The 16,350-nt window shown below is 49.5% G+C and overlaps 1 protein-coding gene across 1 annotated transcript; it reads left to right on the top strand.

The window, feature by feature from the left end:
• Window positions 1-13,743: 13,743 nt before the first annotated feature.
• LOC311168974 (taste receptor type 2 member 40-like) lies at window positions 13,744-14,832 on the top strand (the record flags this gene model as incomplete). The annotated part of the gene is made up of 1 exon (XM_084230678.1): window positions 13,744-14,832. The coding sequence occupies one exon, from the start codon at window positions 13,744-13,746 to the stop codon at window positions 14,740-14,742; it is 999 nt and encodes a 332-aa protein (XP_084086804.1). The 3' UTR covers window positions 14,743-14,832.
• Window positions 14,833-16,350: the final 1,518 nt, after the last annotated feature.

A 16,350-nucleotide genomic window follows, 5' to 3' on the forward strand; every position in this document is an offset into this window, starting at 1 on the left:
TTAATTGAATATAATTTTAAATTATATTTTTAATACCTAAAACCTTTTTCTTATTTAGTTTAATATCCTTTTTTTTCATCTGATAGGTACAATACCTTTGCCTTCTCTGAGGATACAAGTTTAAGTTTTTTAAATGTTCTTTGATCTTTCCTTCTTCAGGGTCATTTATTCTGAGTGTTTATCTTAGTCTTTCTCTTTCCGACTGTGGAGTTTGCTCCTATTTCTGATGAGCCCTGATTATTAATTCATGAAGGAAAAGGAAAATCTAGTTTGCTAAGCAAGTATGGCTTCTCAGTAGGACATTCTCCTGAATGGAAGGCTGACTGGGAGCTAGTTGTTTTGTAATGGGATGGTCCTATTCATCAGGATTGGCTTCTCATAACCGGCTTTCCAACCTGAGCCAAAAATGTCATAAGAAAGAGTTTAATCTGGGCCTCCCTGGTGGTGCAGGTAGTTGAACGCCGCACTGTGAAGCAGTCTGCATCCTCTGCAGCACTGGTTTGATCCCGGCCCGGCCAGCCAGCGAGAACCCCACACGGCACGGCAGACCTCTCCTGTCACGCCCGCTGCTCCCCTCAGCAGTGTATTTCGTCAGTCTGCCTGTTCTGTTTCCTGCTCTGTCTCTGGTGAATCCTCTCACCCTCCCGCACATCTGGCCTGTACCCGGGTTCTTGTATAAATAAATAAATCTTAAAAAAAAACAACTATAAAACAAAAAAAGAAAGAGTTTTATCTATGTGCAAACACTTGTACTAGTTCTTAGAAGCCTTAGTTCTTCCTTGGAAATGGGTTCAAAGTCTCCGGAAAAGAACTGTCATTACGGGGTGGCCAACAGTTCGGAGGTGCTGCTGTGGGGGAAGGTTGAAATGATCACAGAAGACTGAGTTTTAGTGATGCCTTTGCTTTTGTCTCACATTCTCTATACAAAGCCAAGAACTCTTTATCCAGGACCCTGGAGGGTCCATTTCAAAAGTTTAATCTTTGGTACCCATAATACTTAAACATGGACAATCTCCTATTGACCAACTCTTAATTTGGGATCATAAAAATCCCCCAAACTGACTTTCTTAAGGAAACTTTTGAACTGGACTATTATACCATTGCTGAAGTCTGGTTTTTGTTTAGCGACAGTTTCTCTCATTTGCTAACTGACTGCTAATTCCATTTTGTGACTCCTGGGGAAAGCTCATCATTCCTCAAATTGATAAAACCATGGTAGCTGCCCATTCCTTTTTCTTACTGGTTGCATAGAGAGGTTTCAGAAAACTTGAATTGACTAAAGCTGATTAGTGGGCTGGACATGAGAGGTTTGCATCAACAAGTTAAATGATCAGAATATTTTAAAATAAAGGAAACCATCTCTGTGGGGGCTGTCAGCATGAGATTCATGCAGCACTCAGCTGGCTCCCTACAAGTCCTTCACCATACATGGGGGATTTTTTTCAAAGGACAGAACTTATGCCACCCACATTGCACCTAACTTGCCTGCCAAGCAGCTAGGAAGACATAGTGGTGACTTCTGGGGAAGACCAGGTGTGCATCACAAGACACTGGCCCGCAGAGGGAATGAGGGGGTTCTGCACAAGGAATTTCCCCACCCCACTGAACACAAAGGGGGAGCTGCAAACACCAGGAACCAGGGAATCAATCCAGGAAGGGGGAAGGGCAGGAGCAGCCTAGGTTGGGGGGGGCAGAGGGGAGGGGAGGTGAAAGGTGCCAGATTGACCGTGGGGATCACAGGGGAAAGGAGGTCACAACAGTACCCCTGCCGAGGAGGAAGTCAGGGTAGGACTGCACACCCGTCTGCAGACCTGTCCAAATCACCCCCTCTCTCCTCTGCCCCCACCCCTCCCTGCCCCTCCCACCTTTAACCAGGTGCAGACTCAAAGCAGGCCAGAAAATGTTGAGAGGGATGAGTGAACTCAAAATGAGTAAGTGGGCTCAGAATTGTTTTCACCACCACCACCACCCCCCCTGCCAGCAGGACAGGGTGGAGACAGGGGATGGTGTATGTACTTTTAAAATATAAGCTGCTTTTTCAAACACTCAGTTTGCAAATTTTTTAATTCATCCCTACTTGATATGGGAGCTCACCTGGGATTTGGAAATACACTCCAGGTGGATACATGCGCATGTAAACTGATTTGAAATCTTATACTAGGATTTTGAGTAAAATCCCCAGGCAAGGCCCAGGCCCGGGGAGAGAGAAGTCTGGGAAGTGACTGGAACAGAGTTGCTCAGCAGTCACTGCTGGTGTCAGAAACAGGGAGTGGACTGTGAGAGAGAGCTGCAGAACAAGGAGGCCTGGGCAGATCTGGGAACTCCTCTTTCGTCTCTTCCCCAGGATCTCTCTGAGCAAAGGCCTCCAACTCATTTCTCAAGCCTCCTCTCCCCATACAAGCCCAGGGCTTACAAATCTGTGTCTGTCCCACATCCCACTCCTGATCCCCAAGCCCTCTCTATCCCCGGAGTCCCTCCCCTTTTCTCCTCTTTGATCCCAGATTTTTGCTAAGCCAGTGACTGTGTCTAAAGATCTTCTGCCTTGCCAGCGAAAGTTCTTCAGTTTTAAGAACTATTATGGACTGGCTTTTGTAGCTGAGTTTAAAAATAACCCCAGCAGAAGGCCACTAAGATGTGGCTTCCTGAGAACCTGCAGGCCTTGGGAATGCAAATCTGAAAATGATCCCGCTGCCATGGGCACTGGCTGGGGAACACTGCATTTGCATCTGCTGTCCGAATCCCAGGGGCTGCAAATCAGTCAGTGGCTCATTCAAACCAGAACCCTGGCACCGACTGAAGTGCCTTGGAGATGGATTTGGAAGGAGGAATAGAAAGGACACTGTTCTGGAAACTGGGACTACTGAGTCCAGGGCACCATCAAAGCCACAGGCAGGTGGCAGGGTCCCCACCTGGCTGCCCCGCAGGTGACCTTGAACTTAATGGAGCATTCCCTTCCCTTTCGGTTAGCAGGGTCCCACCCCTCCCAAAGACACCTTCCAATACTTTAAGTCATTGCATCTATTTAAATAATGTCATCACCACCATGACACGTTTTCAGGCCTGGAACAGGAAAGAAGCGATTTCACAGAACACACATCCACATACGGCAGGCCCTTGAATAGCACCATTTGTTCAACAGTGGCATTTCGTTATAATATTGATGAGAAAAAAGAAACCCCCAGTCAACGTTGAACAAGATCACGTCACCCAAGGACCCAGTTTCATTCTTTGGTTTTGCTTAAAGTTGCAGTTCCCGGGGCCTTGGGTGAGCGCCACCCGCAGTGACAGAAGAGCCAATTGTGGGAGCAGAACCAAGTCCGCTTTTTCTTGCCTAGGAAACAGATTTTCCTGAAATCACTTCTATCTATGCATCTGAATGAGGCAGTTCCCTCCCACAAGCCCTTATCTGACTCACTAAAAACCTCATCATATTATATGATACCATAAAATATCAATTTAAAGATTAAATATCTGGTTCCCTTAAGATTCTAATCTCAGGGATCCTCACTGCTGAGAGCCAATGAAGCACCATCTCCAGGAAGTCCCCAGGGGACCCCTTGCCAGGAGAAAGAACACAGGGAACCTCAGGAGGTGTCATAATCCCCTTGGGCTCACTGCCCGCTGGCCAGAGCTAACCACACAGGCCACCTGAGACCAGATGGAGGGCAGGGTAGTGGGGGGGGCGTGGATGGGGACTCAGTGAGTCCCACACCCTATTCATAGAACATTCCATTGCTCCCATCTCCCCTAGAATTCTCCTTTTCTGCTAAACAAAAAAAACTCTCTCAAGATGCATGTGGAGAAGGGAAAGGAGAAGAAAGGCACACACCTTTATTTCCGCATTTCTCCAACACTCCTGTCAACTTCAACCCCCCCCCCCAATAGAGCAGGTGGCATCTCCCCTTTAGGGACACCCAGGCTATGACTCGCTCTTCAGAAAGGCAGGGGCGTACTGCTGTCTTGGCCTGGGTGTCACGGCCTTGGGGTGGGATACGGACAGTATGGAGGGCAAAGAAAGGCAAACAGAAACCATGCGCATTTAAGCGTTCTCAAACTCAATTCTTTCCATTTATAACACCTCCAATTTATACTCCCAAGTTCCAACCACCTTGGAACAGACAATTTGAAAGTCACAGAAGAGCACAGAATGCAATTAGGACATGGGAGCAGCAGCTATCCCTTCTGGGGATCCCAGAATGGAGATGGCCCCCCAAAAAAACAAAACAACTGCAGAGCACAAATCTAATAATGCCAAACAGATGTCAGAAGAGGGCGAGGGGGGGCTGAGGGGATTTTACTGTGTTGATGCAGCAGAAAAGGCAGCTGGCAGCTCTTGGAGAGAATCTGGGTTACCAGATCCAAGAGCTCCCCGGTGAGCATTCGCTCTTCTAGGTGGCATTCTTATCCTCCTCACAGAATGAGGACGCTTCATCCCCGGCTCCACAAACCTTGAAGGTCTGGCACCAAAGGACCCTCCAGAATTTCTGGGTCACAACTCAAAGGCTCAGAGTTCCCTTTGCAGAGCTGAGCTCCTTGTAATCTCCCCTGACGCTTCTCCACGCAAATCCAGGTGCTGGAGCCCACAGAAGGAAGGTGCCCTACCGCTTCCCTCCTTCCCTCCTTCCCACCTTCTCCTGCCTCCTTCCTTCCTCCTCCCTCCATCTTACATTTTCTCCTTCCCTCCCTCGTTCCTTCCGTCAACAAATTACTTAGTGACTACCCAACATGTGGTCAGGCTCAATCTCCATCATTTAGAAAAGAAGACTTTAAAATTTATAAGCAAACGGGCCTCCCCCGGTGGCACAGGGGTTGAGCACGGGGCTGCGAAGCTGCCAGCAGCCTCTGCGGCGCCAGTTCGATCCCCGGCCGCCGGCGAGGGTCCCACATGGTGCGACAGTCCTCTCCTGCCACGCCCGCTGCTTCCCTCAGCAGTGTATTTCGTCAGTCTGCCTGTTCTGTTCCCCGCTCTGGTTCTGGTGGATTCTCTCACCCTCCTGCGCTTCTGACTGTACCCAGTGCTTGTGTAAATAAATAATCTTAAAAAAAAATTATAAGCAATGTAGAAGTAAAAGGTACCTTTCCCAGGCAGACAGCTAGAAATATAAGGAGAGACAGAATCCCACTTCCACTGGATGCTTCTGCCCATCCACCTGCAGAAAAAGAAAAAAATCAGACTTTTTCTTTACCGGACAATTCTGGGTCTGATTTTGGGCTGAAGACATCATGCTTCCCCAAAAGCAAGCATACAGACGGCACCCCACTTCCAGTATCTGCAGCACAGAGGGAGCAAAGATTCTGCTGTATCTGAGGGAGAAAAGGGTGGATACTGCCAAACAAGCCCCTCTCCTAGACCCTTCTGGAGCCTGCTTCTTCTCTCTGACCTTGGGGCTCTGTTGAGAATTGGGGCCTTTTTCTGTTGGCTGTGTGCCCCAGGCCCCAGGCTGATGTAGATGGCACCAGATACCTGTTTTATTTTTATTCTCATTACCCCTTGCATTTTATCTGGACTACCCCACTCTACCCACTCACACCAACATCTTGGTTCCTGCACAGAACACAGCCATTTTTGGTGCTCCACAATCTGCTTCCCCCCAATTTTTTCCCTCACCCCAAATCCTGTCTCTCTCCTTGTGGAAGAGCTGTTCATAGAATACACTTATCATTTTTGAATGCTTAAAATGGCCCAATGACACACAAATTTATCATGTAATAAAATACCACAGGTAATTTTATTTCTAGCCAACTGCCTGCCACCAGCAGCTTTCGTCCTTGTGAGTGCTCTGAGGCCCGGGAGTGAAGGCAGTAGGCTCCCACATTGCAAGCAGAGAATCAGCTGCAGATCGCTACTTGGTGTCCTCAGGAAGCCCGAAAGTTTTCTGGTTACCACCGCAGGGTTTCTGCAGGCCAGACATTTACACATTGGGAAGCATTTTAAAGTTTAATTCAGAGCCGCAGAGACAGGCGCTGTCCTGTCTCCCCACGAGGCCATATGCCCCAGCTCTTCCTGCCAGCAAGGATTCCAAACATTGCTGCTGGTTCTTCCCTTGTGAATATCATCAGATCTTTCCACCCTTCCCCACTATTTCCTCTTCTCTCCTTCTTCTACCTCTTTCCCTCCAAATTTCTCAGTAAGAAAAATATCATCCAGTGTTCCTGGGAAGACAGGGAAGCCGTGGGCTACTCCAGCCCTCCGGCACAGGGAGACAGACTCAATGAGCTCTCCCCTCCCTGCCTGGGAAGAGGGCCTTTGCGGTTTGTGGGGTGAATCAATGGGATTTTGAAGCTGTCCCCAACAATCACCTTGTACCAGGCTTGTCAATGAGCTGGATCCTAGCCCGGACCACAGGGAATGACCGTCTCTCGACCACGGCCTCCACTGCACCATCTAAGAGTGCCCCCTGGCGACGAGCCACCCTCCAGGTAGGTCTGAGTGTCCACATGCATCAGAAGACAGCACCATTTTCCATCAAAAAATAAATCCCTTATCTCCCACCTAATGGCCTCTCCTCTCTCCAGGAGGACAGCAGCTCCCTGTCCAGAGAGGAGTCGGAAAAGCACATGGTATCCCCTCCCTAAAGGGAGTGCCAACTGGCTACTCAGTGCCTTCTGGTGTCACATACCAGTACAGACTGGGGTGAGCAGAACAGCACCCTCCCCAGAGACACCCCATCCTCACCTCTGAGACCTGAGCACTCGGCCCTCCATGGTGAAGGGGACCTAGTGGATGTGATGAAGCTTAGCACTGTCAGAATAATCCTGGATCATCAGGGTGGGCTCAGAGTCCTCGCAAGGGTCTTTATAAGGAGGGAGGGACTGTATGAAGGAGTTAAAAAGCCCCTCACAATGTGTGGCCCTTCATTAGATAAAAGAGGGTCACAGAATGGGAGATGAAGGGGAGATGAGACAGAAGCAGAGGTCAGAGTGACCCATTGCTAGCCGGGAGCACCAAGCCAAGGAATGAGGGCTGTGCCCTGTCGTGGAAAGGCAAAGGAAGGCTTCCCCCAGGAGCTGCCAACAGGAACAGACCTGTGAACACCCGAGGTGAGCCTCGGAGCCCTGTGTGATGGCCAAGGGGACACAGTGTGGGCATCCAGAGCACAGAGAGGGGGCCTGACATGGCACCTTTCTCCAAAGCTGTGCTCCTCAACTTAGGGCAACTTTTGCCCCCGGTGGGGCGTTTGGAAATGTCTAGAGACATTTTAGATCTTTACAACTAGAGGGACGCCAAGGGCAGCTAGTGACAATGACTGGAACAGGCTCCTACAAAGAATTACCCAGAATGTCAGCAGGGCCAAGGTTGTAAACCCTCATGCAAGGCAAGAAAAGAACTCTTCGGCCTCAAAGGGTCATCTGGGGAAAACCTGAACCTTATCGGCATCTCCAGCATGTGTCAAGGAATGAGGAGGTGGGGCGGGGGGAGAAGCATGACCCTCCTCCCCTGCACCCGACATTGTAGTTTGGGCACTCCCTACCAGATGTATGATTCGCAAACATTTTCTCCCTTAATGTGCGTGAGAGTCACTTTCTTGATAGTGTACTTTGATGCACAGAACTCATCTAATTTTGATGAAGTCCAATTTTTCTATTTTTATTTCATTGCTTGTACTTTGTCATATTTAGGAAACCATTGCATAATTCAAGATCATAAAGATTTATGCACATTTTCTTCTAAGAATTCAACAGTTTTAGCTCTTACATTTAAGTCTTGGATATTTTGAGTTAATTTTTGTATATGGTTCGAGATAGAAATCTAACTTTATTTTTTGCATATTCAGTTATGCCACTACTTTCGAAAAGACTACTCTCCCCCCATTGAATAGTCTTGGCACCCTTGTTGAAAATCTATACATTTGGTGGCAGTTATCATCATCTGAAATGTATGTGTTGAATATATTATCTGCTCTCCCCAAACTCCCTCCCCACCCCAACAGAAACTAAACTAAGTTTCATGAAGATAAGAACTTGTCTTGTTTACTAGTTATCTCCAAGGCCGGGGACATAACAGGCACTTGATAAATATTTGCTGGAGGAATGAATATATAAGACTTCAGTTTCATTTAGAAACAAAGGCCATTGTGTACCTTTATCCCTCCTCAGTGCAGCAAATATTTAATTTATTATTGCTCCAAAAAAACAAAAGATCATTGAACAATATCTATGCCAGATCTCATGGCAGTTTCCTGTGTGGGAGGAGAAGAGCCTAATTAGTCAAGTAAGTACCTGTTGGTAAAGAGAACATTCGCAGTGAACTTGAATAGAAACCCAAAGGCCAGGATAAAGGAATCATCAGTGATGCATTACTTGATAGTCTAATGATGATGCCACCCCCACAGGTGACATTCCCTTCACTTCCTGCGCCTGAGTTCACTCACCCCCACCAGGTCTCAGGCCACGTGCAGCACGGGTATCCTGGTATTCTGAAGTTGTCTAGTCTTCAGAAACAGGCTGTGTGGGTAGCTACAGTTGGTTTATTTAAGGAACGCAATTTTTTACTAGCAACTTATCTTCCAAGAATTAATATTAACAAGTCTGCTGATAAAAAGAGCTTTCTTATGGGAAGTGTCTGAAATAACCTTGACTGTGAGGATAAGGTTTCAGAGCTTTCCCTACAAGTGCACAGGTGAGACTCTCAGCCAACTGCCTGAAATAGAAAAGGTTTTCCTTGAGCCTGGTTAGAAAGAGCACGTCCGCCCACTTGTGGACCAAGTCAGGAGTGGCTCCGTTTTCCAAGAACGCAGACACGCCACCTTGCGGTGGAAAGTGCTAGCCACACTTCAGAGCTCGGGCGTAATTCATTGCCCCCGGGGACAGGCGTTGAAGAGGTTCTCTGAAAACCTTAGGGACATAAGCATCTCTGGGTGAACATATCCAAGGTAAGAAAAACAAACAAGTGCCAGGAAAAATAACCAAACTTAATTTTTCTGAACTGTGATTGTCGGCACAATACATATATGTGTGATATTGACGACAGTATTTAAATTTAAAATTGTTTTAAACAAAACATACAAAATAGAGAACACTTTCCTTTTAACATTTTCTTTTACAATCTGTTAACTTTTGTTTTGGAACCAGAAATCTGCAGCTTTTCCTTTCGCACCGACTCTTCATTGTTAAATCTTGTATCCAGTTCCATGTGAAAGCGGAATTCAGCCTTCGCTAGTGCTAGGAATGATATTAGTTTTGCTTTAATGAAAAGTCTAAAAACAGGTATTCTCAAGGATTTCAGAAAATCTTTGCACAACCGCTGGGGTGTCTGCAGGAGTCTGGCGCTGCAGAGTCACAGTCCCAAGCTTTCCTTCACAGGTCACGCTGTGGATCATCTTTTACACTCTAGGTAGAATTAACAAAGGCCCTCTGAAGCGGGGGAGGGTCTCTTCAGAGCATCTAAAAGCCAGAAGCCACCCTGGGTAGTCAGTTTTCGGTGTATCACAATTTCCCTGGCCGCTTCAGGCCACCAGTTAACACCTCCAGACACTAATTCCAGCTCCGACAAGAGCAGGAGGCCAGAACCACCTGTTCTCCATGATGTTTTCACAGCTGCCTTTGTGGGGTAATGTCCAAAGTGCTTCTCAACCCAAAGGCCAGTTAATGAGAACAATCTTTGCTGCTTAGCATAAACAGATTTTCTTCCCTCAGAGGATGTGAATGAATTCAACAATTCTCCTTCGCCTTGGGCCGTGACCAAGCCTCCCAACTGGTTCACGTGTCCGATTCACCAAACCACGCAGAACGTGTGGCCCTGGCCCCAGGAGGGGACCCAGCTTACAGGTGGCTGGCTCCGCGTCCAAGACAAGTTCCATTTTTATCTTCTAGCAGAAAGCAGTTCCCACTGAATAATCCTAGTGTGTGGGTAGACGTGTCCTTACCTAACTTGCCATGTGGAGCTGAAGTTTTACTGCAAGTCTGATATTAGCCCCATCTCTCCCAGGAATGGGGCCACATTAAGTTGTTGGGAAGCTGCCTCTCTCACTAAGATGAATTTCTTAATTACTTCCTGGTGTGTGCCTGTTGTGGGCACATTGTCCAATATTTTCAATCAGATAAAAATGCTCAAACCCACACCGAATAAATAGAGCTAATTATTACATCCAAGATTACTAAATATGGACCCTCATCAGCTGCGATCGCAAATGTCACCACGTTTAAAACTTTCTTCACACACATTATCCTTCCACTTCCTTGCTGTATTTACAGCACATTGAGCAGAGTGTTTCTGGTTGCACTTAACATTTGCACGTGTCTCTCTCTTTTCAGGACACACAATTTCCACTGCATTCATTAGAGGCTCTTTTACAACTTGCTATCTGTGAAGAATTCCATGTCCTGGGCAGATTTTTCACCTAAATACACAACTACTCGCTTTAGAACAACCAAAACAAACCTTCTTGACCTTTCCATCCGCTCTGCAGCTCAGTAGGTTTTGATCACACACTCCCCGCAGCCCTGGTCCAGTTCTCACACAGCTTTGTTGCATAACGCTATCTAAACTGCTTTCTCTCGTGGTGTGTTTTGCCAAATAAGCACTTGGGAAAATGGTCTTCCGTTTACAAAGTGGAACATTTCACCCTTTGGATCAATTTTCTTCTTCCTACTTTTCAGATAGGAAAAAAGACCTTGTTTTTCTAGTATTGTACTGTGGATACTGAGTTTCACAAGCCAAAAAACTCAGTTTTATAAGCGACTACAGTCACTTTCTAGAGCTGATCCTCTGGATCTGCTCTCCCTCTATGTGATGGGAGAATGTGTCACTTAGTCTCCAGGAAGTCACCCTGTTGTTTCCACAAGGATGTGGCCTGGTTCCTGCTGCCTGAGTGGCTCCTGGTGTCCACTCAATGCCATACAGGCGCCCTAAGGAGCAGCGGTCTGCAGCCCTCCCCTGCTCCATAGCTGAATTTCAATAGACAGCTTTGGGGATGCCTAAGCTTAGCTTTTTACTGACCGAATATTCAGAATCTTAGAGGGTGGGACATAGTCATGGGGGTACTGGTGTTTTTTAAGTTTAACCACACCAGGCTTAGACACTGTCAGACAAGATTTTCTCAAGATTTCTCCTTCCTGTTCTCCCTGAGGAGGCATTTATGTTCCTTGGAGATGAGAGAGAAACTGGCGGGGAAGGGATTCTCCTCTGTGGCCTTCTCTCCATGCATTGGCTGCATCGGAACCCAAGCTCGAAAATCCCCCTTGATATGACCGCTGGAGCCCTCGGGACACCAGACCTTTTTGTAGACCCAGGGAGGGCTTAGTGGCTCTGCCACATGTCAGTGGGCCATGCAAGAGTGAGGCCCCTGAGGACGGGGAGTGGGGAGCGTAGGGGGAGCGTAGAACAAGAGGGAAGAGTCTGCAGAGCCAGGAGTGTGTTCTCTGGTGCTGTTGGGGGGCCTCCACAGGCCACAGGGAGGCCCCAGGCAGTGGGAGACTCAGGAGCAATCCTGCAGCCCCCTCTCTGCCTCTGACATGCCCACCAGCCTGAAGTGCTGAGCGAGAGGTAGGACCCGGCTCCCAGATGCTCCTCTTCTGTAGCCTCCCGGGCTGCTGCTGCCATTCCTCCACAATTTGAAGAGAAGTGAAAGAAAAAAATGGATCCCCTCATCATACACTTGTCCAAGTCTGTTCTCTCCTATAACTGGACCAAAGCTTTGGACTTCATAGCCAAGAATGTGAACCCTTTGGTGCTTGGCTCCCCCATAAGAGCTTCCCTAAAGGAAAGGTACCTCCATTCCAGCTCCCCAAATGAGAAAGCACCATAACATAAGAAAACCGGGCCCACAGCCCTACAAACACGGTGCTAGGAGGGGCCCAGAGTTGGCAGCTGTGACACCGCAGCCAGTCTACAGACTTCAGCAGCCGTCCTCATGCCCACCCCCACCCCCACCCCCGACCCCTTCCCCAGGCTCAGAGGCTGTCGGTGGGCGGTAGGCGGGCTGCAGGCCTGCCAGGCCCTTCTGCTCTCCATTCAAGGCAGAGGAAAGTGGACAGAAGATGACACCGGAACAGAGGATCAACAGTTGGTTACAAACTCACCTAACTCGAGACAAGACAAGAAGGGGAGTTTGCTGTCCGGACTCCGTGAAAGCCGCTGACAGATTCGAGTCTCCCCTGTTAGCACAAGGGACATAAGTGAACGACTCTTAGAGATGAAAAAGAATTTCTCATCAAATCATGTTTCCCATTTCTATTATGAATAAAAATGCTATCAACATTCTTGTACAAGTCTTTGTGTTGACATGAATTTCATTTCTCTTAACACGGCTTCCTTAATTTTGCAATGTATTGCTTTGGTGCTGTTTTAATATAAACATGATTTAATGCAAAACAATTTCGTAATAAAAATAAATCCCTCTCTCCCCTATTGGAAATAAAATGAATTTGGGGTGGGAAAATGATTTTTAGCATGTCTCCACTCATAGTAGAAACATAATTCACAAGTATACCACCAAATGGTAACTGGCAGAGGCCTGGGGTCAGAGAGGCTGGGAATGTGTGGGTGCTGTAACAAAAAAAAGGGGGGGTACATACATGCCTTGCTAAGGGGCAGCTGCAATTCCCCTTCAGCCAGTTCACCATGCACACCTGATTTTGCCAAATCTTCCAATTTTCCAAGAGAAGACAGATTTTGGGGGGTTATATGTATGAAATCTGCTAAATTTAAAGGTCAGCCAATTTAAAAAAACAAAACACAACAAAACACAGAAGCCCTGGTTGGATTGCTCTGTCCGACAGCGGACAGAGCAGCAAGATAAAACACGAGTGCAGGCCGGGACTGGCTCCAGGCCCGCTGGTCCGATCTGGGTTACCAGCAAGACGACCTTTTAGCTTTTCAAAAAACACAGCACGCTGCGCCCTGTCTGGGACTGTGATGGACTAGGTCAGGAGTGAGTGCCGGGCGCCTGCGTGTATTTTTTAAATGCCTGGCTTCCTTGGGTTTCACAGTCAGGGTGAAGAAGCAGGAAATTAAACTTCAAGTTTCATCACATTTCCCAATGTCAACACCTGTTGAAAACACTCTTGCGCCGTCTCAGGCTGTCTAGCTGATTCTGAGCTTGACCGCACACGTAGATATTAGCAAACTAAGGCCGGTGACGGGACACAGCAAAATCTGGGTCCATGGGGGCGTCAGCTTTGTCTCTAATTAACCCAAATGGCATCCCGCTGGGGCTTTTCTGTGTACTCTCTGACGACATTAGAACAGCTGGCCCTTCTGGAACCAACTCCACTCTCAGCCACAGGTGCTCACAGGGGAGCTGACAGGAATTTCTTACTCACACACAGGCCAACCACTGGAATAAAAGCCTCTCTCCAAACTAGGGAGACGATGAGGAAACCAGGGGAAGCCGGTCAAAGAAGCTGTCCGCACCTTTACAGGTCATTTAGCAGAAGACAAAGATGTGAGACAAGGCCAGGGTCGTGGGGACACTGCATTCCTAGCGTGGACTCTGGCCCGGTGGGTAAACAAGCCGGGGAGGGAAGGTGCTGGGCAGGAACCAGTCTCAAATTCTTTCCAACGAGCTCCTGAGAGCCCAAGACAAATGGGTCTTTTTGACAAATGGAGACAACAAGCAACCGGATCCTCTCGTGGTTTGCATGCCGAGCCTGTAACTTACATTTCATGTCAAGCAAATGAAGAAAAATTGGAAATAATCATGAAATGGGCGAGGGGCATGACCGCAGCACTGGCTGCAGGCGAGAGGACTGCAGGGCGGGCGCTGCTGCAGGCCTGGAAGCCTGAACGTCGGGCCAGAGGACATGGCGACGACACACACGGAGGCCACAGATGAAGACACGTCCACGGCTGAGATCGTCCTCACCCTGACGGTGTCCGGCCTCGAGTGCGTCACCGGCATCCTGGGGAACGGCCTCATCATGGCCCTCCTCGGGGCCCAGTGGGCAAGCGGCAAACGCCTCCTGGTCGGCGACCACATTCTGCTCCTGCTGAGCTGCTCCAGGCTCGTGCTGCAGATCTGGATGATGCTGGAGAGTGTTTACAGCCTCCTGCTCCGGGTCACTTACAGCAGGACCGCCGTGTACGTGCTCTTCAAGGTCGTTCTCATGTTCCTGAACTTCTTCAACCTCTGGCTGGCCGCCTGGCTCAACGTTTTCTACTGTGTGAGAATCGCCAACTTCACCCAACCCTGGTTCTCCGTGATGAGGCGGAAAATCGGGGCGCTGATGCCCTGGTTCCTGGGGCTGTCCCTGCTCGTCTCCCTGGGCTGCAGCTTCACCTTCGCTAGCGACACCTTCTACGTGTACGTCAATACTTCCACTCCCATCCCCGCCGGGAGCAGCAACACCACTGAGCAGCCCGACCTCTCTGAGGCCCACGTGTACTTCTCTGACACCAACGTGGCCAACCTGGTCCTCCAGCTCCTCCTGGGGGTCTCCATGCCTCTGGCCATGTTCATCCTCTCGGCCGCCCTGCTGATCGCCTCCCTCAGGCGACATGCACTCCGCATGCAGAGCCACGCCACGGGCTCCAGGGACCCCAGCGCAGAGGCCCACGTGGGGGCCATCAAGGCCCTCAGCTCCTTTCTCGCGCTCTACATTCTCCACGCCGCGGCGCTCTTTCTGTCCATGTCCAACATCTTCGGTGCCAACGGCCCCTGGAGCGCCTTGTGCAAAGTGGTCGTGGCTGCCTACCCCGCTGGCCACTCGGTGCTGCTGATCCTGAGCAACCCTGGGCTGCGGAGGGCCTGGAAGCAGCTTCGGCACCAGCTTCATCTCCAGCTGAAAGGGCAGCCCCTGTGACCTCCCGCCCCGGGATGCCAGCTCCTGCCGGCTGTGCTTGTCCTGGCCCAGATTTCGCTCCTCACCATTCTCTCCTCCCCTCATCCTGCTCCAGCCTCTTCCCCAAGTAACCGGCTCCCTGTCAAATTGAAATTAAATGTTTAACTCGGGATTCTTAGAAGCAGCAGCTAATGGGCAACTGCAATGGATGTGTGAGCACTTCTTGATCTGTCACCCACACCCTGCCCTCCAGCTCCCTGCTCCTCCTCCTCCCCTAGTCTCCGCCACCCCCTGGAAGGTTGGCTGGGGGCCCCTTGCCAGGAGCGCCCATCAGTTCTCACAGATCAATCAGCCTGGGGCGGGGGGGAAGGATAGAGCCACCCTACAAAGGCACCTCCCAACCCACAACTGCACAGTCCAGGCGGCAGAAGGGACAGCAGAGCACCTGCAAGAGATGGGCTGAGGGCAGAAAGGCTACTCCTCTCTCTCCCCCACCTCCCGCCTCCCCCCTCTCTCTGCCTCTCTCTCCCCTACATCCCTTTATAGTTGCAATAGCTTGGGACTGACTTACCTAAGAAGGACATTATTTGTGATATCACAGCATTTTAACAGTTTTCCCCGGGGGGTATTTATTTATAGGACTATTTAAGGTTGATAAAATATGACAACTTAGATTTTGAGGTTTTATCCTAATTCCTAAAGATTAGAGAAACACGCTTTTTCCAAACCACACGTGCATATGCTACGAGGACTCAGATGGTCACAAAGGCAGACAGGAAAGTGGTGTGAAGACCCCGTCAGCAATGCGAGCGCCGGGATGCCCGAGGCGGCCCCCTGTCCGTGCTGACTGTGAGGAAAGCATGTGTCACTGTTTCCAAGAACCGAAAGGGGCAGCAAGGTAAAGAGCTTCCAGGACGACCACATCCTCCCCTGTGCTATCTCCTGCCCGCCTTCAACGGGCTGGAGTTTCCCAGCCTGCCCCTCTCTCCTCCCACCCCCTCCCTCTTTCCTTCCTTTTTCTTCCTGCAAAACCATGTAAGCTTCCAGAACACCCTGTCTTTGAACTGGTTGGCTTTAGGCAGCTGCCTTGGAACTAGAAAGTGAAGAACCGGGGTTTTCCTGTATTAAGGTACTGAGGGGTCCACTCTGCAAACTCAACATGCCTGCCCTGTCCCCTGGGAGAGCCAAGGTTCCTTTCCCACAACGTCACTCTGGACAACCCCCCAGGCCCCTGCCCCCCCTTCCCCCTGCAAGTGGGGCAGCTAAGGTGGGGGGGGTCACCACAGGACTCCAGTCTAGAAAGCCAGGGACAGGCAGGGGGTGTTCGGGCCTAGTCCAGTCCTCAGAGATGACTGAGCAGGCAAGCAGCCAGGGTGCGTTTCAGGGCTGGGATTCGAAGGGCACCGGAGGGTCCCACCGTACAACACAATCTCCCCCTCCCCACCTCCTGGGTGGCTGCTAGATTCCACTGCGGTCCCTGCTTTCCTTGAGCTTGCTAGGCAGGAATTCTCTTTTTTCTCCCAGGCATCCTAAGGAAAAGAAACTCTAAGGTCTTTTGCAACAGTGAGTCTTACGCTGGGGTGGGAGGGGCAGAAAAATCAGAAGCAATCCTGGCAGAAGAGATGGGGG

The sequence above is a fragment of the Talpa europaea genome, assembly GCF_964194135.1.
Source record: "Talpa europaea genome assembly, chromosome: 3".
Lineage (NCBI taxonomy): Eukaryota > Metazoa > Chordata > Mammalia > Eulipotyphla > Talpidae > Talpa > Talpa europaea.